This window comes from Pseudonaja textilis, chromosome 3 (assembly GCF_049901715.1).
Source record: "Pseudonaja textilis isolate UNSWEBS1 chromosome 3, rPseTex1.2, whole genome shotgun sequence".
Lineage (NCBI taxonomy): Eukaryota > Metazoa > Chordata > Lepidosauria > Squamata > Elapidae > Pseudonaja > Pseudonaja textilis.
This window is the reverse complement of record NC_141992.1, coordinates 133,676,249-133,700,821: the sequence shown is the minus strand read 5'-3', so window position 1 is coordinate 133,700,821 and position 24,573 is coordinate 133,676,249. Positions and strand designations below refer to the sequence as shown.

Genomic DNA, 24,573 nt, shown 5'->3' with positions numbered 1-24,573 from the left:
TTATTACTCCTAATCAGGGAACAGGATATGAGGAGTCAGAGGACTTCTGGGAAAAATAATTTGAGACCTCTGACCTTCCACCTTTCGGGTTCAACAGCTTTTCTCAACCTCAGCTACTTTAAGATGTGTGGACCTCAACACACTGGCTGGGGGAACTGAACATCTTAAATTTGCAGCAGCTGAGAAACACCATGCTAGAGGAACAGAACAGAATAACAGAGTTGGAAGGGACTTTGGAGGTCTTCTAGTCCAACCACCCGCTCAGACAGAGAACCCCTATACCATTTCAAACAAATGGTTGTCCAGTCTCTTCCTCAAACTTCCAATATTGGAGTATTCACAACTCCTGGAGGAAAGTGGTTCCACTGATTAATTGTTCTAACGATCAGGAAATTTCTCCTTATCTCGAAGTTGCTTCTCTCCTGAACAGATGCTTCCATTTCCAAAGCCAACCAACAAATCAAAGATCTGAACTAGCATGAGAACAATTATTCCAGTAATTCCCAATCTTCAGTTTTATTGACCTTGTTTGCGAGACCAAGAAATACAGTTCAGAGAAAACAAATACCCTTTTCGATTTTATGAATTTCTGCAAAACTTTGCTGCTGAATATTATCAAAACTTCATGAGGATCAACTTCATTGAGATGGGCATCCATGTCCTTCTGCTCTCCCATAATTATCATTTTAATGAGCACCTTTTTGATCGTACACTCATTAACACTGGCTTTGGCAAAAGTAAGAGAGGATTGCAATCATGGGATGTTCTTTTTGTCTTTGTGATTTCCTGTGTGATTTTATTCTCTTGGTCTGAAGAAACAGTCAACCTTGAAAAGATTTCCCACGGCCCATTTTTTTTCCATTTCAAGACCATGTTCCTTACTGTAGATCTGTGTTGCTCCAAAGTTTCAGAAATGGTTTTGTCAGTTTTTCTAGACTGATGGCCATCAATCAAAGGTAGTCCTGTTACTGATTTGAGTCAGTCCTGGGTCTGAGTCAATCTCATATATTTTGACTGATTGTTCAGTGAAGAGCTAGAGAACTTCATGAACTCTATCTCTTACTTTACATCACAGAAATAGAGAATAGTAACTTTTTTATATTGGCTTATCACTTATTTGATCATTTTATTTATTATACAAAAGAAATAAAACACAAAATGTTGGTATCATTGGCCCTATCAGACTCCTTTAATATATTGTTATGACCACAGGAAGTTTTGATAACATTCACCATCAAAGATATGTGAAATAAATCCAAAAACAGTTGTATATTCTTTTTCCATAAATTAAATTTAGGAGCTGCTGTTCTACTGTGATACAATAACTTTTTTTAAAGTCTTTATGAGACATCATGCCAGTAGAGTAATGCTACAATATTCACCCTCTTGAGCCACACCTGTGCTTAACTCATGCTGGCACAACTCCATCGAGCAATGCCAATTTAGGTTATTAGCTTCCTGAAAATTACACGGGACATTCACCTTACTTCTTTTCAGCTTTGTTTTAGTCAAAGTAACAACAAGTTAAAACAAGCATCACTGCAGAGGTACAAAAGAGTGGCTCTGTTCCAGCTTCCATTCCTCCCAGAGAAACCTGATCCAGGTGCTTAGCTCAAAGGTCTTCTATCCACAAACCAACTAGAAAATAAAACTAAACCCTAGCAAGCCTGCTGGGGTACAGAATTTTCCATGTATTGCATTACAAGGGAAAGTATTATTTTGGCCTACTGGAGCTGAGCTTTGCAGGCAGAATATTAAGCCAGAGAAGGTCAGTACAAGATAAGATAAGGAAGCTACATGCAACTGGCTCACAATGCCTATTTATAACAGGCTTCCAAACACTAGGAAAAACAAAGTCTCCTTTTGCTACAAAATTTGAAATGCTCCAATAAAACAGTTCCCCATTTTTTTCTCAAAAATTCTAAGGGAGGAGGAGGATTTTTCTTGTGTATAAACTTTAAATGTTTTCTTCCCACATTAAATTTCAAATGAAAATTCTCTCTCACACACAGAGTTGAAACTGTTTTTCTTGTTCCTTCATCAAGAGTAACTTCATAAGAATTTAAGAAGAACAGATGGTAGTTTTATGAAGATGAATTAATGCAAGCATCCTATTGCTGCCTCCACATGCCCCATTTTCAACTCCCGCATCTCGTTTTCGGCCTCTGCGTACCCCATTTTGGGCCCATTTTGATCCCTGCTGCCTGGAATGGGCCAAAAATGGGGTGGTGGAGACCAAAAACAGGATGCAGAGGCCAAAAATGGGGCGTGTGGGGGCAGCAATAAGCAAGGGCGATCTCTGCAGCCTGAAACAGCTGGTCGTTGGGAGGCCGATCCAACCAACAACCAGCTGCTTGTGGTAATCGGGCTGTGCTGAAGCAGACCAGGCTGTTTGCTGTTTGCTGCAAGGAAGCAAGTTGCTGGGAGGCAGAGGCAGATTTTTTCCCCTTGTTTTTCTCCCCAAAAGCTAGGTGCATCTTAAAACTTCGGAGCATCTTATAATCCAAAAAACACAATATATCATAGATGTCAAACTTGCCGCGTCACACTGCCATCACGTGACACTTCGTGACATTTTCCGATTTGCGGAGCTGGGCCTCCAATTTGACACCCCAGATCTATATCTTAACAAAGCAGCAACAAGAAAATCAATGTTTTACTGCTACCTCTCCTGTAAAGACTATTCGGATTATCAACAACATCACTTTACTTCAATATGATGTTTTATTTTAGCAGATCTCTACCTTGGACCAAAGAGGTAGTTTCTAAATAATGAGCATCTTTTAGAAAATTGCTATAAACTGATATCTAAGTCACCTTTTCTTTGGGACACTGCATTTTTGAATTCTTTTTCTTCTTCCACTAAGTTGTGATCATTCCAGAAGAGTTTCTATAATTCCTCTCTTATCAGAAGCCCCTCCTTCTCTGCAGCTTCTCTGCAGTTTCTTGACATACATACTAACTTTCTTTCTTTACACCATCTAGCTTATCTACATCCTTCCCTCATCCTCCCCACTTGAACTTGACTAGAGATTCCATGTTCAGTTACTTCCAATCGTAGGCAGCAGTGAAGAAATGAATAATGATTTTTAATTTGCTTTTCGTACACACACTGTAAAAAGCAAGCTTTTTGATTAAGGCATTCCGACAACCTTTTTTAATATTCAGTATCAGGCACCATGAAGGTTCAAGTTAACTGATTTATTGCTAAAAACCAATGCACAGGAATCTTTTCAACTAACAGTACCTAGTTAGAGTTAGATAAGGGTCAACAATATTTAATGGGGGAGGGGGCTGACTTAGCTCACTTGTACGTACATAAGGATTCTAAACTGATGCCTCTTTTAACTCCTCCTCCAGCTTTGCCAGTCCATCTTAATCATTTAAGTTTACCTTCTGCTGTCTCATCCAGTTCAGACATTCAGTGGTGACACGCCTAGTATATTCATCCCAACCTGAAGCACTCTGAGAGCTGTAGCCACCGCCTTTGGAACTAGCCCTTCGGACACGAGGTACACTAATAGCCTTGTAGAGGGCACGCATCTGCTCTTGAAGTTGAAGCAGTCTAAAGGAAAAGTGCAACAGTGAGGAAGAAGAATATCAAAGATTGGAAGGGAGGGGTGAACTTGCAGGTTCTCAGCTATCTTAGCAAGAAGCTTGAAATAATTAGGGGATAATAATTCATTATTGAAGAATTCATAAAGTATATTGGGTGGAACAGAGCCTTCTCCATGGTGCCTACTGAAAAAAATACACTAATTACAAACTTCATTAACATGTTGATTCCTAGATAAAAAATCCATTGCTAATGACATGAATGCTTAAGAGCTGTTGTAATAAATACAGTTTGTTTGTCTCTGTTAACGATCAGTTTACATCTTTTTTAATTTATTGATATTTCTAGTGGTTTTATATTTGGGTTACCCATCGGTGATAGCTTTTATCAAAGTGAAAATAAACAGGTATAATCTTAGTAGTGTATTTGAGGCACAGCGTCATAAATTTATAACATTCATTACATCATGTCTTACTCAAGTGTTGATATTTGCACAAATGTAATAGACTGTGTGGATGGGCTAGGGAAAGAGATTTTGCCTAGGGAATGACCAGACAAAAGAGGGAGGAGCCCATAGGCACTTAATGGTCAGAGAATGAAACTTAGGAAGGACCTATGTCCTAATTGATCAAACAGTTAAAAGTAGTGGAGGGAAGTTTGTACCCTTCAGACTTGCAACATTCTATTAATGTAGCCTTACAATCAAGTAGATTTAGTTTATCTAGTTGTGTTTTCCATCCAGAAAGGCTGACATTAGATGAGATCTGAATTATTTACTGTTCATCTAGCAAAATAAAGGTTGCATCATTACGATTCTAGATATGCATCACCTAGAATAACTTCCATTATCCACATGTAACCACCCATATGCATCTACTTGTTTATTCAATGTGATAGAGGTTACTACCTAGTCATACTACTTAGGTACAAATATACCTTTTCTGGTAGAGATCACATGGCTGTCCCATTTGTCTCATTTCTCGGATCAACCCATCAAGAATATCCATGTGTTCATTTGCCTGGCCAAAGCAGTCCTCCAGTTCTCGGTTCCTGCTAATTTGAATACCATCTCCATACTTTAGTTCCTAAAACAATTAAAATAAAGCATAAACCACCCTATCAACGCACACAGAGATCAATTTATTAATAATATTGAAAAATAAATGACTAGCATGACATCCTTCACGTGTCTTTGAACAGAATTTGGACAACTACAGCTACTGCAAAATGTACTAAATAGACTACTTTCCAAAATATACACATAAGATCAGAAACTAAGAGATAGCAAAAGGCTCTAAATGTGTGTGTGTGTGTGTTTGTGTGTGTGTGTGTGTGTTGAGGGGGTTTCCAAAATGGCAAATGTTATTCAGTGCAAGCAAGTATAAGGCTACATACATGTTTGCCTACTCTTTTTTTCTTTTCAATTCTTTATCATATATTTTAAAAGAATCAACATTTTGAGTGCAACAAAATTCCATGTATGCAATTATAATGAAAGAACAGTCTCCAATTCCAAATGAATTCCACATGAGATTTACGCAGTGGTGGGATTTTAATTTTTTTACTACCGGTTCTGTGGGCAAGGCTTGGTGGGCATGGCAGGGGAAGGATACTGTAAAATCTCCAGTCAGAGGTGGTATTTGCCAGTTCTCTAAACTACTCAAAATTTCCGCTATCGGTTCTCCAGAACTGGTCAGAACCTGCTGAATACCACCTCTGGATTTACGTGGGTTTTTTTTAAAACAAAGCGATTTTAGACAATGAAGCATACTTCCAGTTTCATTTCCCATTCGTCCAAAGAAGGAATTAACTGACTTTTCTAATAAAAGGCATATAATTTTTTTGCAGCTGATAACATATATAATTCTGCTTCAGTATGTTTTGGTATATAGCGATTTTGGTAAAATTTAATAAAAATATCTCTGCTTGGAATTGGATTGCAATCTTTAATAGTTGTTCTGTTCCATGGTGAATCAATTTCCAATAATGGCACACTTCGCAATATTGACACTGCATCGGAAAAACGGTTCCAACTATGATGCATGTCCAACACTTTTCAAGGAAAATTAATTATTCATTTCAGCAATCAAGACTAGAGTGATTTGCCAATGGTAAAACGTAACGATAGAAAACCAATTCCAAATATAAAGTTTGAAGTCAATTTAATGTTCTTTTTCCATGGAGATCCCCACCATTGTATGTCTGTAACTATATTCATGTTCCGTATCCATTTAATTATGCAATTATTAACTTGTTCAGACTTTAAGCAGTTTTATTAATACCGTATTTTTCAGGCTATAATATGCACTTTCCCCTCCCTCCCAAAAAAGTGGGTGGAAATGTCTGGGCGTCTTATAGAGTGAATACCAGCCTGTTTTTGGCCTCCCCAAAGCCTCCATGCATCCCGTTTTGCAGAGTGCTTCTGCCCGGTGTCCAGAAGCACTCGTAGGCCAAAAATAGGCTTGTTTTTGGCCTGCAGAGTGCTTGTGGATGCCAGGGAGGGCAAAAATGGGACACGTGGAGGCAAAAAACTATTTTTTTCCTTGTTTTCCTCCTCTAAATCTAGATGCATCTTATGGTCCGATGCGTCTTATACTCTGAAAAATATGGTAATGTATAAGTACTAATGATCAGTACTTTGGGGATCAAGCTTCTCAATATTTCTTTCTGCAATTCCTTAATGCTGTCCTTGCTATTTGGAGATATTAAAACCAATTAAAGGCAGAACAATGTAGAGAGCAGGAGTGGGCACCTATGACAACTTAACAATTTGTGGACTTGCTGGCTCAGGAATTCTGGGAGTTGAAGTCCATAAGTTGTAAAGTTGCCAGAGTTGTCCACCCTGCATGGTACAGTAACAGACTTTGCCCGATTCTTAACTTCATTAATATATAGATAGGCTGAAAGCTAGCAGGGACTGATTAGGAAAATCATTTTGGGTTTACATGGAGAAAATGAGAGTCAAGACAAAACATACTTAACACTGCATGAAAACATCTATATTATGAATCATTAGTATTTACAATAGGAGATTAACAAAATTAACAATAGGAGACTGGAGATGTCTTTATACAGGTAGTCCTCAACTTACTATCACAATTGAGCCCAAAATTTCTGTTACTAAGTGAGACATTTGTTAAGTGAGTTATGACCCATTTTACGGCTTTTCTTGCCACAGTTGCTAAGTGAATCACTTCAGTTGTTAAGTGAGTCCGGCTTTTCCAATGAATTTGCTTGTCAGAAGGTCGCAAAAGGGGATCACAAGATCCCTGAACATTGCAAGTGTCATAAATAAGAATCAGTGGTGGGGTTCAATTTTTTTTACTACTGGTTCTATGGGCGTGGCTTGGTGGGCGTGGCTTGGAGGGCATGGCTTGGTGGGAGTGGCATGAAGATACTGTAAAATCTCCATTCCCTCCCCACTAACCTGCTTTCCAGCTCCATTCTCCTGTGCAGGGCAACAAAAGGAGACCCAGCAGATCAGCTGGGACTCAAGAGGCAGAGAATAGATGGGGGCAGGACCAGTCAGAGGTGGTATTTGCCGGTTCTCCAAACTATTCAAAATTTCCGCTACCAGTTCTCCAGAACTGGTCAGAAACTGCTGAATACCACCTCTGATATGAATCAATTTCCAAACATCCAAATTCTGATCACCTATCCACGGGGCTGTTGCAATGGTCATAAGTGTGAAAAATGGTTGTAAGACACTTTTTCAAAGCACTATTGTAACTTCAAACAGTCATTAAATGAACTGTTGTAAAACAGGCATTACCTGTACAAGATTGCTTTTGCCACTGTGAAGACAACTGGGTCATATTTAGCTTTTTTACATAACTTTTTATTCTCATATGCTCTCTCTCCCTCTCCCTCTCCCCCTTCCTCCCCTGCCCTCTTCTCTCTCTCTTTCTCCATTCTCCAGGAGATGCTAATTGAAATACTAACACCGAATTCAGGGGACAAAAAGAAAGAAAATGAAACATGAAAAAAGAATCGTGTATACAATGAAAGTGGTTTCAAAAAGAAGCCACGCCTAACGTTTTTATTGATGATGCATCTCTGTAGGAATAAATAGGTATCGGATAAAAGTACTCTTCTTTCTTAAGAGCAGCTATCCAAAGATAAATATATGCATTTGGCATGACAAATTGGCATGCTTAATGTTAATTAATGTAGGAATCGAGAAAAAAAATGTTTGAAGTAGGAAGCAGTCCAATAGCAAAATAATTTTTGTGGCTGGTTTTACAAGCATGAAGCAACACAAGCGTTGTTGACCACTTCGTGTGACATATGAACCTGTACAACTCAGGTTTATTCAATAATCGGGTACAAGCTACATAACCAATGTATGAACTCGGCCTATTTCTCTCTTTGTGGCCTACTTGACGGGCAGTAACACTCCAATACCCAATGGAAACCCGAAATGAGCAGGGCAAGATCTGTGTGAAAATGAACCCTAAACATTTTCACTATAAAGCAGAGGTCTCCAATCTTGGCCACTTTAAGCTTGGCAGACTTCAACTCTCAGAATTCAGCTTTAACTAGTTCCCAGAAGGAGCCAGTTAAACCTGGTTCCCTGCTGGAAGCTGACAGATAATGGGCTTCTCCTAGGGGCAAAAGAGAGGGCGGGTGCTGGGGCCCATTGCTAGGAAACGAGTCCCCCGCTTTCTGACAGGAAAACCTAAGCAAATAGGGAGGGGGAAAGGAGGGGTTGTCCTTCTGTTGTGCGGTTGAAACTTCTGGCTGGTTCAGTGTATCCCAAGTCCTTTAAAGCAGGGTCTCACCTTGGCCACTTTAAGTCTGGAGGACTTCAACTCCCAGAATTCCCCAGCCAGCGCTGGCTGGGGAATTCTGGGAGTTGAAGTCCTCCAGACTTAAAGTGGCCAAGGTTGGAGGCCTCTGCTATAAAGCAACTGTTCTCTCATTTTATGCATCCTAACTAACATGTTGATTTACTTTCCGCAATATGTGCCATTGTTCACTTATTATTAAAAATAGTGAAGCAACACCCATCTCCCAACTTACAGGTTGCACTATGAGTTCAGCGCGCATGAGGCAATCCGAGCAAGTTTGCAGAAGGTCCTGAATGGTATTCTGACGCCGGGACACTGTAGCGGTTCCATTTTGACTGAAAGAGCAAAGGCGAGAAAGAGAATACCAATTACACTGTTGAAATCAACCATTAATTACGAATGTGTTTTTTCCAAAAGGAGCATAACACACCTTATTTAAATTAAAGTGTTGTAACCTGCTCGACTTCAGAAAGATCCTGATAATACTTGGGTCCCTCCTTTTTGTGGTATTGCAATGCTGAGTCTGCAACTCTGTGAAACTACTGTGGGAACATGCCACAGCAGCTAACCTGCTGTGGGTGTTGTTGCTGTTTTTTCAACAGATCAAATCCATACAAATGATGAGAAAATTTAAGAGAAAGTTCTTAAAACAGCTTTCACCAGTGAATTGGCACCTTTGCTATATGTTGAATTTTAACTCCTACTTGGGCCAGTCAGTATAGTGAGAGAATTGGAAGGAATTAGTCTAGAGCAGGAGTCTCCAACCTTGGCAACTTTAAGCCTGGAGGACTTCAACTCCCAGAATTCAACGGGAGTTGAAGTCCACCAGGCTTAAAGTTGCAAGGGTGGAGACCCTTGGGTCTAGAGAACGCTGGGTTGAAGGAAACTGTGTTACATATTAGCTTTGGGGAAGGGGGAACACATATAGGATATGATAGCACAGCTAAAGCTCAAGTATAAAATACAGTTTTCTTCGTCCCTCTTCCTAAAAGCTTCATTTTGGAAATTCCTCCCAGAATATTTCCAGCAGTCAATACTATCTCAAAAGTCGCATTTTTGTGAACTTTTTGGCTGGAGTTTTTCTCCTTCATTTCAAATACATATACCTCCTTGTTACCCTTGATAGTTTCTTCCTTTTCTCTTACTACTAATTCCCAATTAACTCAATTAAAGCTATCCATAAAACAATATGTAATTAATAACCAATAAATGGAGGATATTCCAACTTCAAGGTCACACCATCCAAAGTATACATTTGATGCCAGGCCCAGATGGAAGACACGTTTATATATACTTTCAGATTCCTGAATAATTTGTAGTTTATCAACAGGAAGATTTCCTACTCCTAGTTGTACAGTTTTCTACTGAAAGTACATCACGAATGGGTAAGGTGGGGGAACAAGGAACCAAAGTTTCATTTGTTCTATTACTGCAAATGAATCTCTAGTTTGGCCATGTGTTCAGATACTCTCTTTTGGGTATGTATGGTCTCTAAATGTCAGGAACAAAAGAGGTATATTATAAGCCTCAGGTCATATGGGGGAAGCATCAGATCAGATCTCTGAAATCTCTACTTTTTAAAAACCTTATGAATCTCATCTGGAAATCCGTCTCAAGTAATGTCCAAAATCAGACTGCTTTTCCAGACTCTGATAATTGACCTTTTGATGAGAGTACTTTGTATAAGAGACTAAGGCTCTATTATAATGTTTGGTTATAAAGAAACAGCCATCAGAAATTTGCCAACACTGAACACACCCTATGCAAGCTTACAAAATAGGCTGATGGTGGAATTTTAAACGATCTATAGATTGTTTTGGATTTCATTTGTTAGTGAAACATCATGTGGTGGAGATCCCTTCATGAAGAACTTATCTTTCATTCATTCTTTTCTGAAAATGAAAACCTTGCCTATTCAGCAAGGAAAAATGTAATATATAAGCCAGCAGTTTCTCTTCCCAGGATTCCTTGCCACCAGCCATGCTAGCTAGGAAATTCTGAGAATTAAAATCCAGAGAGCTCAAGAAGCTCTAATTAAGAACAGCTATATTAGAAGACCAAAGCACCATCCAGAAAGTTGGGATATGAAGGAGACTCTGAAGGGCACAGCATAGTTTAAAATGTTTTTGAGAGGAATGTACATATTCATACACATTAAAATAACATGGAAAGGATTTTACTGTGCCCCATTTCCCAGGTAAACTGACTTTGACTGCAAAATGATATAGTCAAATTTACAAACAAGAGTTGTAGTCCTGTGTCTGAAATTCACCCATCTGTGGATCCTACCTTCAGATTCATTGTACCATATTGTACAATTGTTATATATGAAAATGCTGGAGTAATATTAATCTTTTTCTTAGGCTTTACGAAGCAAAGGAGATAAAATAGAACAGCACATTTACAAGAGTTGCCATCCTTTGGAATTATCCATAGAATATTATTCCAACGTATGAAGCTTAAAATATATATTTTGGATGCCATTCTAAATTTGTATTTAGAAGAGCTAAACAAAGTAGAATGTTGTCTAGTACAGTAATAGTGGCAAAAAGACACTAGCTCTTTTATTTAAAATATATTTTTTGCTGCGCTCAAAGAACAAAGAGCACTTGCTTGGGCTGCTTTTCCACAATACAGTCATCCTGAGTTGCAAGTCAGCACTAGCTGAATGTAGGCGAGGTGCTCCAAATGACGAACCCCACAATACCTCCATGGTACGATCAGGGCTCTCAAACAGGCTCAGGCATCTCCCAAATGGAAGAATTTTGTTATTAAAACATTTAATGCAGGAAAGCGCCCTGCTTTAACTGGCAGAAAAATATATAGCAATTCTCTTACATACAGATGAGGTCATTCTGTTTGCCCAAACCTACGGTAGCCTAAAAAGAGGATTGCAAGTCCTGGCTGAATACTGCCACTCAAAACCCTAGAAATTCACTATAATAAACCAAGATGCTGGTGTGTGCTAAACCCCCTAAAACGTATGTTTGGAAAGTAAACCATCATCCAATTGAGAAGATACTTTAGTCATTAAAGTGGTATTGTGTTTCATGTCACAACCACATTTAGGATGTAGATGTACTCTCTCTCTCTCTCTCTCTCTCTCTCTCTCTGTGTGTGTGTGTGTGTGTGTGTGTGTGTGTATAGATCACATAATGCAAAAAGCCCAAAGGTCTGCTATAACCCCGCAAACTATATTTTACAAGAGAGCACTGTATATTCCCTTTTCATTTCAAAATCATTCAGGCCTAGACCAAGAAAGAATTATTATTTGGCACCCAATCAGGTCCATATATTTCTTCTGCCATCTTGGGAGAGATTCAGACTAGATTCTTTCCGGAAACATTCTACATCGTAAGTCTCATGTTGTAATTCAAACATAGTCTAATATCACCAGACTGGTGTCAGTAAGATTAATTCCAATGCCTGGGAACACATTTTCACATGCTGAATTAAACTTTTCTTTGCCCTGGCAGATCTAACTCCTCTGGTCCTTTCTGATAATTTTACTTCCTTTGAGCCAAGGCAATAAATTAGAAACTGCTACTCTTCTTTCAATGCAAATAAATACACATGTTTAGGGCGTAAGTGTACAGTAGAAGCAACCAGGCAAGGCCTCAACGTAACTTGATAGCCACTCAGACCTGAGACTCCTCCCTAAAGACATATTTCTCTGCAGTTTTCACACATGCTAGATATCTAAACTAATTTACTAAGCTGGCTGAGGAATTCTAGGAGTTGGAAATCCACAAGTCTTAAAGTTGCCAAGGTTGGAGACCCCTGTACTAAGGTGAGTGTTAACAATGGCATGTTCAATGAATTCTCATCAGTGGTTTTAGCGGAGATTCAAATCAAGTCTGTGCTATTCAAATCAAGACTACCTCATTCAAATCAAGACAATATAAATATAAAGGAGCCTTTGAAAACAGCAAATGTGTTTTATTATATTGCTCATTTTACACTGACACTATGAGACCTTAACTTTATATTCACCTAACTTCCCTAGTCATTCTGAATATTTTTATTACAAACTGATTTTCAGACTGAAATGACTCCATTGCATTAAGTTTAGCCAAATTTTGTCATCTAATGCACAAGATATGCAGCAATTTGATTGATACCTTCACCTAATTTAATGAATTAATATTTTAGGTATGGAATGTGTTTTATTAATGGGTTATTGATTGTAATAAAGTTTCCCTCTACCATAGGAAAGTACTCTAATTTTCAAGAAAGTATTTACTTTTCAAATATAATTTAGCCTGTTAGCCACCATATTCATTTGTATTATTAAGTTACATATATTGTGGCTTAAAAATAAAGGTCAATTTGTACTGAATGAATGACAGAAGTCGGGAATTCTGGTAATTCCAAACAACTGGAAAGCATTGGATTAGTACACGCTATATTTTCTTTTTACAGATTACAGATAATCAGAGTTGGAAGGGACCTTGTAGGTCATCTAGTCCAACCCCCCGCCTAAGCAGGAGACCCTACACCATTTCTGACAAATGGCAGTCTAATAATCTCTTCTTGAAAGTCTCAAGTGATGAAGCAGTTAATCAGAACAATTTTATCCAGAGAAAGCATCTGAGCTCACATATCGCATTTATTAAAGAACAGACATCAAGTGATAAATGGTGCAGGTATAACACCTGTTGCAGATCTACTATCACTTTATCTACTATCACTTTAGCACAAACACTTTTTACATGTTTTAATATTTAATATTTTCATTATGTTTTGCAAATGATACAGCAGCCATCTCATTACAATTACAAGCTATTCTTCCAAGTTGCATTATCATCTACAGTACAGTACTAGGCAAACGAATAAGAGGCAGCATCCAAAAGATAAATGGATAGAGGTGAACGTGTAATTTACTCAAAAGCCTGAAGGCAAAACATTAATTTGGGGAAGTGCTATTGGTTGGTTGTAGAAAGCCATCTAAAATCACAGTTTCTAATATTTTACTTGACTGCCATTTCAATACCAGGCAAAGATCTTCTTGACCCATTTCTTGCAAGACTTTAACATCCTATCATAGCTTATAAGCTGTTTCTTATGCTTAATCTTGGTTTGTTTTTTTAAATGTATTTCAGAGTTGGTTTCCATGCATATGCAAATATGAAATAAAATCAGCCTCAAATTTGGAGCCATTCAAATACTGTATTTATTCTCACAGTTTATACATATTCTTTATCTCATATAGGATTTACTTTACATTAACTTTGCATAAATAATTCCATCACTACAGTATGCCATCACTGGAAGAGTTTTAAAAAAGAATAAAAGACATTGAAAACAAATTGATGGGAGGTGCAAGTAATTGCAACTCTAAACAATTTATTTTTAACCACTTTTCAGTATGGGAAACAAAAATCTTCTTTATTTTCAGCTGCAAGAAACTTCTCTGAACAAGATACAGACTACCATGAAAGGGACATATAATGTGAATACTTAAAAGCAAAGGGAAAGCAATACTTGCCATGAGTTAAATACTGAAGGAGACTGTATTACTACTGAAATATGCTAAGTTCTTCCGTTAGAAGAAACATAAAATATTTACTGCAATTATTCCATAAATACTCAGCCAACATTCAGTAAGGTATATAAAAAGAGAGACTGCAAAGAATTATGATTTCTTTGCATCAATCATCTTATTGGATGATTGGATGATCTACTGGAATAAGTGTAAAATTAATCAAGGAAGATCTAAGACAGAATGCTCTCTGTCAAACTCAAGGCCCGGGGACCAGATCCGGCACACAGGGTGCCCTGGAAACAGCAAAGGGCTGGCCAGGGTGCCTCTGCTAGTGAAAACAGAGCTTGGAAAGGCTGCAGGTGGCCCTCCGGAGCTCCGCTTTCGCTGGCAGAGGGTTGCAAGAAGCCGTTGCAGCCAAAAACAGAGCTTGGGAGCCCATTTTCGCCAGCAGAGCAAATCAGGCCACCACAAGAGCTGACATGAGTGATGTCAAGCTAGCCACGCCCCCCCTGGCCACGCCCCCTGCCCCCCCAAGGTCAAACACAACCCTGATGCAGTCCTCAATGAAATTGAGTTTGACACTCCTACTCTAGAATATAAACCTGCACATAATATTATAAATTATCTATGTCAGGTTTCATTCTTCTTTAAAGAACAATTTTCTATGTCATCTTCAACCTACTCTGTCCTTCAGCAAGAGTTTACTCTACAGCATCCTATATTTCACCTAAACAATGCCTGCACACTTATTCTCCCAACTATATTTTTAATGATACAAAAACAATGCCTTAGCCAATGATCTTTCCCTATTTCTTATTAAGTTTTCTACATTGCCATCCATTCCATTATCACTAATAGAATTCCAAATTTGCAACGAGGACTAGAACCTTGCTTCCTTTTACAAATGCAAGATGGCTTTATCCAGATACTTGAGATTGCCAAAACTGAGCTTAATAGCACCATTCCCAGTCAATGTTAAATGATAAGAACTTGCAAGTAATATTCATACAAGCAATTGTTGGCTTTTTTGAAGAAAAAAGATTAATAGTAGACTCATGAAAATGGGATAATTATGCTGAGACATTATTTTTCTAAAGACATACAGGTTAATTTTCTAATTAGCAGAAGCTGGAAGTAATGTATATTCTGCATTCAGATAAAATGCCAACAGAAATTGCTAGCTGAAGCACTCAACATGGATTTTTTTAAAAAGGGCAGATGCAGAGGTAATATTCTGACAGGTTCTGGAGAACCAATAGCGGAAATTTTGAGTAGTTCAGAGAACCAGCAAATACCAACTCTGACTGGCCCTGCCCCCATCTATTCTCTGCCTCCCAAGTCCCAGCTGATCGGCTGGGTCTTTTGTTGCCCTGTACAGGAGAACGGAGCTGGAAAGCAGGTTAGTGGGGTGGGGAGGGAATGGGGTTTTGCAGTAACCTTCCCCTCCGGAGTGGGGAGGGAATGGAGATTTTACAGTATCCTTCCCCTGCTGCACCCACCAAGCCACACCACACCCACCAAGCCACACCACACCCACCAAGCCACACCCACAGAACCGGCAGTAAAAAAAAAAATTGAATACCACCACTCAGTGTGGTAAAAATGCACTCAGAATTAAGCTATGACCTGGCTCAGAATGATATGCAAACAGACTCAGAACTTCTAATATTAGCCAAGATTAACACAGAAATAATGTTGAACCAGTATCATTTTGGAAATTTGGGAGAATTTATGCCCTGATAATTTTTGACCCCTTAAGGGTGGTCTAAGCTCAGCAGACTAATATCTGAGCATGACTTCTTTGCATAGTAATCTAATCAGATTTGATTCATTCATTTTGTAATGTGCCACTTGCACAACTCAATTTATGAAGGATCAGCACAGCTATTGGGGTATGACATCTGTACTTGTTCAGATGTGCCAATTCTGCACACCAATCTGTACAATATCTCACTTAGCTCCTGTCTCAAAGAGGGGTAAAGTAGATTTACCGTTTTTTAATGAAAAGTTGAATTATCCTAGCTATTCATTTTTTAATTACTTTTCATCTCCCCTGCCTGCACAAACCCACTTACAATTATTAGCTCTTTATATCTGATTTTGCTTGGCAATCAGGTTGCATGCTCTGTTTTTTTTTTTATCAAGTGATCTTTTCATTAGTCATGGTATTATGGGATACTCCTTATTCTCATCTTGGAATTGTGATGGTGTAGCAGTCATTTTCATTAACAAATATACTGGTTGCATTTGTTCACATAGTCTGCAATGCCCTGCCCTGCCCTACCCTGCCCCGCCCCAAGAACAAGCCTGTGAAAATAGGGGGAGAGAGAAGAAATAACAAGGTTTTTTTTTTAAAAAAAATGAAGTTGTAATTCTAGTCTGCATGACTGTACAGACTGTATTCTACTTGTCGCTGCAAGTAAGGTCACTGATAAATAGATTTAAATGCATAAGTATATATAACAGACATTTAAAGGACAGCCTTGCCTTATAATAATTCTTAACCTTATTTTAAATAAGGAATTAGAAATCATGTTTTTGAAACAAGTGCAACCGAAGTTTAATCACAAATTAAATCTTACCACCACTTCTCCACACTTAATAAGCAATATGAAAATGACTTTGCATACCTAGGTGTAAGACTTTCAAAAAGCAACATCCAATATTGCCTGAAAAAAATCTACTTATGTGACACTAAATTTCCCCTGCCGCCTCCTTTGAAAGGTTTCAAAATCTGTTCTGCGGGCTTGGTAGAGATTTTTGTAGGCAAAAACAAAAAAAAACAGTAACTGGAGAAGAAACAATCAACTTCTAGCCAGATAGTGGCTTTCTGAGATACAATTCTTTACAATGAGTGGAAAAAGAAAAAGAGTGATAAAGAAGCATCGACCGGTAAGAACTTTTTTGCAAAGTGTGGAGTTAATCACTAGCCATTTCATTTACATTCTCCATTCCTTATCAATGAAACTTCTACAGAAACCAACTTGTTCCTAGATTCCCACAACGGCGAAGCTAAGCTTACTCAACCCTTGGGGGAGGGAGAGGCTGGCACTGTCATTTCAGTAAGCTACAAAAGCTGGAAGAGGATCAACCCAAAATAAACAAAATTTTAAGAAAACCAGACTCTAACCTCACAGGCAAGTCGGCTGAAACTTTGATGAACAATAGTTCGCATTCAGAATTATATATATGCCAATACTTCTATATTTCAGTATGCAAACTTTCTCAAATGTTACAACTATTTGTAAATGCCTAATGTTGAAGAGTGATACATTCCTAAGAACAAAGCATGGTAGCCAAAGAAGATGAACACAGTAACCAAAACTATATACTGATATTGCTGCAGGCAAAGACACTTAGGAAAATTAAGAAAATAACAGGATAGAAAAAAGAAATATGTAACTAATAACGTCTGAAATAAGGCTATATACAATACACACCTAAGCAATTCCATTCATTTTTGCATGAAAAAAACATTGTTCAAATTGCATTTAAAAAAAACAGTTTCCCTTTCCAGATGTACTGTCTCCATTCTCAACTTCTGGCATTTAATTTTAATTTAATTCACACAATTTAAGCAGAGCTCTTTTGGTTTTTAACAATTAAATGACAGCACAGAAAACTTTTCTCCGTTATATCTGAAGCTGGAAAGGATGTTAAATCTATTAAATTTCTACTTATTCTGAATCCATGGAGGTTTAGGTTTATAAAATGTACTGATTTTGCTGAATGTTTCTGCATCATAGTTTCCAAACTAAGCTGGGTTAATACTCTGAAGAGAGTATTAAATATAGAGCACAGCCATAAATATTATTGTACCAATGATAGGGTTATTACCAGTGATAATTAACTAAAGCTAATTGTGTGTGTTTGTGTGTGCCTTCCAGTCAGTTTTGACTTCTGAAAACTGCCAGGACTAGTTCCTGCAGTTTTTCAGAAATTGCCATTGCCTCCTTCATAAAGCTGAAAGAGAATGACTAAGTCACTAGTAGCCCAAGGTCACTCAGCTGGCTCTGTGCCTAAAATGGCGGTAGAAATCACAATCCCATCCCTTCAATTTCTAGCCTGATGCCTTAACCACTACACCAAACTTTAAGGTCTCAATATGCTCAAACATAATCAGAAGAGAATATCTCAATAACCATACTATCAATGTATACCAAGGTAAGTATTCAATGAAAGCTAATATATGGTAAATTAACAATAAACCTAGAGTCTACACAGTTAGTAAATTATCCACACCCAGTCCCATGGAGGAAAACAAAACAAAACTGAATACTAGAAATAAATTTTACAAAGAAAAGGAGGTACGGCTGAGAAAGGAATTACTTCCCAAACATTAAACACAGTAAGAGATTAAAAACAATGTTTTATCAGTTGCCTTTGAACGTATGCCATCCACAAAGGGGGTTTAATTTTGAAATAATAATTAACAAGGTCTCCTTTAAAGTGGACTTTGTAAATTTGTGTTTTAGTGGTTCACACTGTTGGAATTAAGAATAAAAACCCCTAACTTCATTGAATAATTTATCAACATTGCTAGAGCATTAAATCACGTAATAAACCACAGCAATCCTATGAGATAGACAGAATACAAAATGGGAGTAGCTAAAACAAACGATACAATTTTGTTATTCAAAGAAAGAAAAACTCTACTGAGCCCACCTCAAACAAAAAAGATGGTGGTTTCTGAAAAGAAACCTTGATGACAAAATCTACTACTAATTTGGAAAGGGAGAAGCCAACATTCACACCTCTATAAAAAAGGTGGTCAATTTTTAATCTTAAGTATTATTTGCTAGTTTTGCCAATGTGTCACACCAGTGAAAACAAGTCCTAATAAACAAGTGAAATAAATAGTACATAAACTAGCCAAATGATAATCTTTCTCTAGATTATCATCTGGGTGTTGGATATCAGACAGAATCTCATATACTTGACACATTACTTAAACATACACAGGCAAGTCACACATGCTCGCACTCTCATAGGCATGTGAACGCTCCTTGTGTGATCATATAATAACTATCTAGAGGGGGTAATGTACAAACAGCCAAGGTCTGCTAAGTAGGATGTTTGTTTGCAACAAGGTCGGTATTCTGAGTTTCAATTATATATGGTTTATAACTGCATGCAGCTTCCTAGCCAGCATGCTGCCTCTACAACAGGAAAAATGAGGCATGTGAAGCAGTGTTACACGTTTTTTTTTTTTTTTCTCAAGGATACAAATAATTTTTTAAAAATCCTTCTTAGTGGATCAACAAAGGTGGAACTATTCTTTTGTATGACTCTTCTTGAAAGCACAAAATAATTTTCTGGCCTTAAACTTGATAAAAGGAATCAGGTGTTTGATATAAAGAAAGGCTACAGCAATTCAGTTATGGAAAGGATAGTAATCCACAACCATGCAAGCAAAAAGCACACTATTCATCAGAAAACTTTATGTTCTCCACAAAGTTAAAAAAAACTATCAGTTTTACTCCTACAAGATGGATGAATCATCCATCTGATCTCCCCTTTATCCCGCAATTCAATAGCCATAGCCCAAAACTACAGCCTGCCAAAAGCCATGACATTATCAAAAGTGGCAACCAGACCTCTGAACTCTGTCCTTAACCTGTTATTTTAGGTATCACAGGAAATCATCTTCCCCATACTGTACTCCAAATGCAGAGCACCTTCTCCACAAGAGGAGGAGGGCAGAAACAAAAAAAACAATGAATTACAACTAGATCGTTTTTCTTCACACGGATGCATATAGCTTAATCAGCACGGTATTTATATTCTGGGAGAAGCATAGGTGAGTTTCAGCAACCGACTAGGGCTGCCCATGATGGGATGTGTCCATTCCTCCTTAACAGGGCAACTCTTATTTATTTGCAATGAGAAAAAAGAAGGGGAGGGGGAGTCTAGACCAGGAGGCTCCAACTTTGGCAACTTTAAGCCTGGAGGACTTCAATTCCCAGCTGGCTGGGGAATTCTGGGAGTTGAAGTTCTCCAGGCTTAAAGTTGCCACGGTTGGAGACCTCTGATCTAGACATAGATATACACCAGAAAACTAGATACGCGAGGTGCACTTACGTGTATCCTTCCGAGTTGATGTCCCCGGCATAGCTTTTCTGGACGTAATACATTTTATGAGTATGGCTGCTGCTGCCTCCCCCGCCGCCTCCCATCATCATATGGGAGTTCATGTCGTAGCGCATATCCGGGCCGGACTCCGCTCGGACCATCCTGCCCAAGGTGTTGAGCCTGGGATGGGATCCATTGATGCTCATCTTGAAAAGCTTGTATTTAGCTCAAGCCTCGGAGAAGAAGAAGAAAAAAAAAACAGAAGAGCCGGATCACCAGAAAAGCATCAACTTGGGCCCCCGACGGAACTGAAGAGAGCTGTCCTGCAGAAGAGCTGTATTCTCTAGTTGTTGTTTTGTTTTGTTTTCCTTTTTCTTTTTTTCTTTCTCCCCCACTTCTGGCAAAAGCAAAGGAGCGAGGAGCGCGCAACCCCAAATTAGTTCCCTTTTAAGGAATGCAGAAAGAGAGGCAGCTGGTCTGAAAGGTGGGGGGGGTGGCGGTCGGGGGGAGTGGGTGGGGGAGAGTGAGAGGAAGCCGGGACAGGTATACAAAACGTGGGAGCAGTTGTGGGGGTGGGGGAAGGCTACAAGCAAAGGAGAAGTAAGCTAAAAGACTAGCTGTTCGGGGGAGAAAGAAAGAAAGAGAGAGAGAGAGAAGGCAGGTCCCACAGTGGCGTTCCAAGCAGCAGCGTCCAGGTGAGAAGAAAACCAGGCGGCGGCGGCGGCGTTGTTACTGGCGGTGGAAGAGGAGGAGATCAAGCCAGTCTCCTCCCTACAGGCACAGGAAGGACGAAGCCGCAAAGTTTGGGAATCGTTTTGAACTCCAACAAGCCTGGGCGTGGAACCACCGCCCTCCGGTTCATTCCGGTCCTCTCCCTTCTCCCCTCCCCTGCCGTCGAGCCCGAGTCATAAACCTAGAAGCTAGACGGAAACTAGACGGAGAAAAAGAGATTCCTGGGCCGCGGCAGCCGCCTCCGCGCCTTCCTTTACCTGGCTTACCCAACCCAAAGGCTTAGGTGGAAGCCAACGCCCCGCGCGCAGCTACGTCCTTGCGACTGGCCCTCTGCCCTTGACGACGCAGCAAGTGGCCGAGAGGGGCCAAGTGAGGAGCGCTGGGCTCCCGCGGGAGAAAAGCCGACTTAAAGGGGGAGACTCACTCTTCCCGCTGAGGGTTGAAGTTGCCGAGGCGGGGGGGAATAATGGCTCTGCCGAGCGCCTGGCAATACAACTGGGACTTTCTGGCGGCTGTGGCGCGCGCTTTTCTCCCGAGGCGAGAGTTTCACCCAAAAGCTGGGGGGCGGGGGAGACGCTGGAGAAAATTCCCGTCCGCTTCACAAGGAAGGGAGCGGGATTATGAAACACACACACACCCCCAACGGCTAGCCAGCTCCCCCCACAGTGGAAACGGGAGAGCCGCGTCCGCACAGCCTCTTGCTTCCTCCCCCACCTCAATATATCTCCCGCGAACACGTGTCCGCGGTGTTTCTGCCCGCATCTCGAGGCCAGTAAAAGGCCGAGGCCGACGAGTTTTAAGGTCCGCAAGCTGCCTGCAAGGAGTATAAATCCTCCCATTGCCTAGTAAGAGTGGGAAGATGCTTCTTGGATGAGAAGTGAAACCTCTTCAAAGAAAAACCAGAAAGGCCAGTTGCCTCTTGAAAAAAAGCACCTTTGGGACCAGTTTAGCGGTCGCAGTTGCCGCGGGCTAAATAGAGGTTGCAATGCTCAGATTGTGTTTTTGGCCTAGCTAAATAGAGGTTGTAATGCTCAAATTGTGTTTTTGGCCTAGCGCGGCTTGAGTCACTCCATGCATATAAGATGGGTTGCATGGAAGCGCCTGAGGAAAACCTCTTGTTCCGCGGCTCCCATTTGTGGTATGTATCAGTAATCTTGTGGTCCTGGACCTCCCGGTTCCTGCCGTCACCCAATGGGGGAATTCTGCATTGGGGATCACGGTGGAACTCTGTTTTCTCAGATACCATTAACCAATGGTACCAAGAGGAGGTCAGGAGAGCCATTATGGCCAGTTCACTTGGAAGGGAGTTGGTGATGTAGGGCTTCTTTACTTCACCCAATCGTCCTTTCCTGAGCAATGAGAGGTCTGGTCAATTTCAGCCTCCCCATCACAAAACCATAGTCAGGAACTGGGGCTGTTTCCACATGGCAGTGATTGTATCTCTCTAGCAACTTCACTGCAGGAGTGCAATAAGAGCGCTGCTCTCTAGGCGTGGTGGATTTGAAACTGATAGTCAGTGGGCCAAAAGGAAAGCATATCATCAGGATAAAGACACACTGACTTCTAGGACCAAGCTGTGGTGGGTTCCTAATAATGAGAAATCTTTTTCCCAGCTCCAATGCATTATGTTTAGAAGTTTCTCTTCTTCCTGCCGCAGAACTGGCAAGTGTTTTCACCCTCTCCAAAGGAACAAAAGCTCTTCCACCTTTACTGGAAGAGAACTGGGAAAATCTTAGGTTGCTACATGCTCTCCAACCATGCCTCGGTCACAAAGATTTCATTTGAGGCACAGGAATGTGGTTTCCCTGTCTAGGAAGTAGCTGCTATCAATTCTTTGACTGATGCCCAGGCTTTTATTTTAAATAGGTAATACCTTCCCTATTTTCTTGGAGTACACCAGATGGGAAAGTGAGATAAATAAAGGAATAAAATACTGCTGTTCAAGAGTCTCTGCTTCACAATCAAAGAAAAATGGCCTCAGGATCATTTGCTTGCAATTTACAACAGAGCTTGTGCTTAACTAAACAAAGACGCTTCCAGGTTGGAAGGCTTTTGGGTTGCCCAGTTCTCATTCTTCTCTTACAAACAATTTGCAGAACTATAAATTTTTGTTTGTCAAACTCTGTCAGTTCATCCAAAAGAGTAAAACAATGCCATGTGAAATTATAAAAATAGTTGGGATTTTTTTTTATGTTAACTTAGCTAATTATTTTCCATATAAGAATTACTGCTGTTGCATTAACCCTCCTGAAAGTGCTTTAAAGATCAGGAAAACATCCTATTGAAAGAGCGACTTCTCATGCTTTTTTCATACCTAAATTGTTCTTCCTTGAAATCTGCAAATAACGTTAAAGGATTGGAAGGAAATACAGACTTAGATCAAGAAGAAATCTTAGTGATCGTTTTAGAGACAGAGCTCAATACCTGGGAAATTTTGCAACCCTGAAATTTTATGCAAAGTGCATTCCATATGATTATATTTCAAAGTAGCTCAGAACAAATCTTATTTTGTAAATTAAATTTATAAGTGATATTTTTATACCTTTAGTTATTTATTTATAACTGATATTTTTATATCTTTCCAAGTGATACAGAAAATTCTAAAATCCATTTTTTTGCTTCTCTAGGTATCAAATATTTTTATAAAGTAATTTGATAAATGAATGAAAAGGTAAATCTTTTAATTAGATCAGTAATTGCCCGCTATGAATAGACTTCAGTCTTGCAATTGTCTAATTACATTATTTCTTGACAGACTTTTCTATGCAGAACAAACAAAGAAAAGGAACAAACAAACAAAGAAAATCCAACTGAAACAAGTTAGCTAAGACAAGATAAAAAATACTAGTGATGTAATGAAATTGTTGACATTATGAGCTACATTAGTTATGTGTGTGAGTTTCTACTACAGTAGAAACTTGCAATATTTTGAACTTAGCAATTCTTTGTGACTGAATTTTTGACTAATATCTGAGTGCCTTCATACACAATTCTGAGAATCGTCACATTAGCTTCTATGTTCATCAGGAGAGGAATAATTAGAATACAGGTAGTCCTCAATTTACGACCACAATTGAGCCCAAAATTTATGCTGTTAAGTGAGAAATTTGTTGAGTTTTGCCCCATTCTATGACTTTTCTCGCCACATTTGTTAAGTGAATCACATCAATTCTTAAATTGGTGATACAGCTGTTAAATGAATCTGGTTTCCCCATTGATTTGCTTGGCAGAAGGTTGCAAAAGCGGATCATATGACTCCGGGACTGTGCAAATGTCATAAATGTGTGTCAGTTGTCAAGCATCCAAATGTAAATCACGGGACCATGGGGATGCTGCAACAGTCATAAGTGTGAAAAATGGTCATAAGTCACTTTTTTCAGTGTCATAACTTCACACAGTCACTAAGTGAACTGTTGTAAATTGAGGATTACCTGTAGTGTAGGATAAATCAGATAATACCCCTTAGAAATGAAAAGAAGCACAAGTAAAGTTTCTGCACAAACTTTTACAGACTTTTGCACGGAAGTTACAGACTGTATGAAATACTACCTTTTTCTTGTTTCTGTTGGTTCTATAACTTTCCCTATGACAAGTCCATTTTAAATGTTTTTATTAAAGCTCCACAAGCTTTAAGTATACTAGTCCTCACTGATTGCAAGTGGGATTAGGAACTCTCTTGCTATGTGAGACAGTCATAAAATGACACATCACATGGCTTTACTGGCTGATGATGTCAGTTCTGATTGTAGTTGTGAAGCAAATCATCTGTGATTATTATGTGTGACATCACATGACCATGAATTATGAGTTCCTGCCAGCTTCCCCATTGACTTTGCTTGTAGAAAGCTGGTAGAGAAAGTTGCAAATAGTGGTCGTATGACTGCAGAATACTCTCGACTATAATAAATGCATGCTTGTTGCCAAGTGCCTAAATCACA

General features: G+C 39.3%; 1 protein-coding gene across 3 annotated transcripts in view; it reads right to left on the bottom strand.

Annotated features, from left to right (window-relative positions):
• DSP (desmoplakin) overlaps nucleotides 1–20,916 on the bottom strand; it is a 48,094-nt gene extending 27,178 nt beyond the window's left edge. For all 3 annotated transcript variants that reach the window (XM_087930822.1, XM_087930823.1, XM_087930824.1), the window contains exons 1-4: nucleotides 19,913–20,916; nucleotides 8,579–8,681; nucleotides 4,493–4,641; nucleotides 3,394–3,565 (exon numbers count right to left, since the gene is read on the bottom strand). In XM_087930822.1, coding sequence (XP_087786948.1) covers nucleotides 3,394–3,565; nucleotides 4,493–4,641; nucleotides 8,579–8,681; nucleotides 19,913–20,109 — 621 coding nt within the window. In that variant the 5' untranslated portion in view covers nucleotides 20,110–20,916. The remainder of the gene's footprint in view (nucleotides 1–3,393; nucleotides 3,566–4,492; nucleotides 4,642–8,578; nucleotides 8,682–19,912) is intronic.
• Between the last annotated feature and the right edge of the window lie 3,657 nt (nucleotides 20,917–24,573).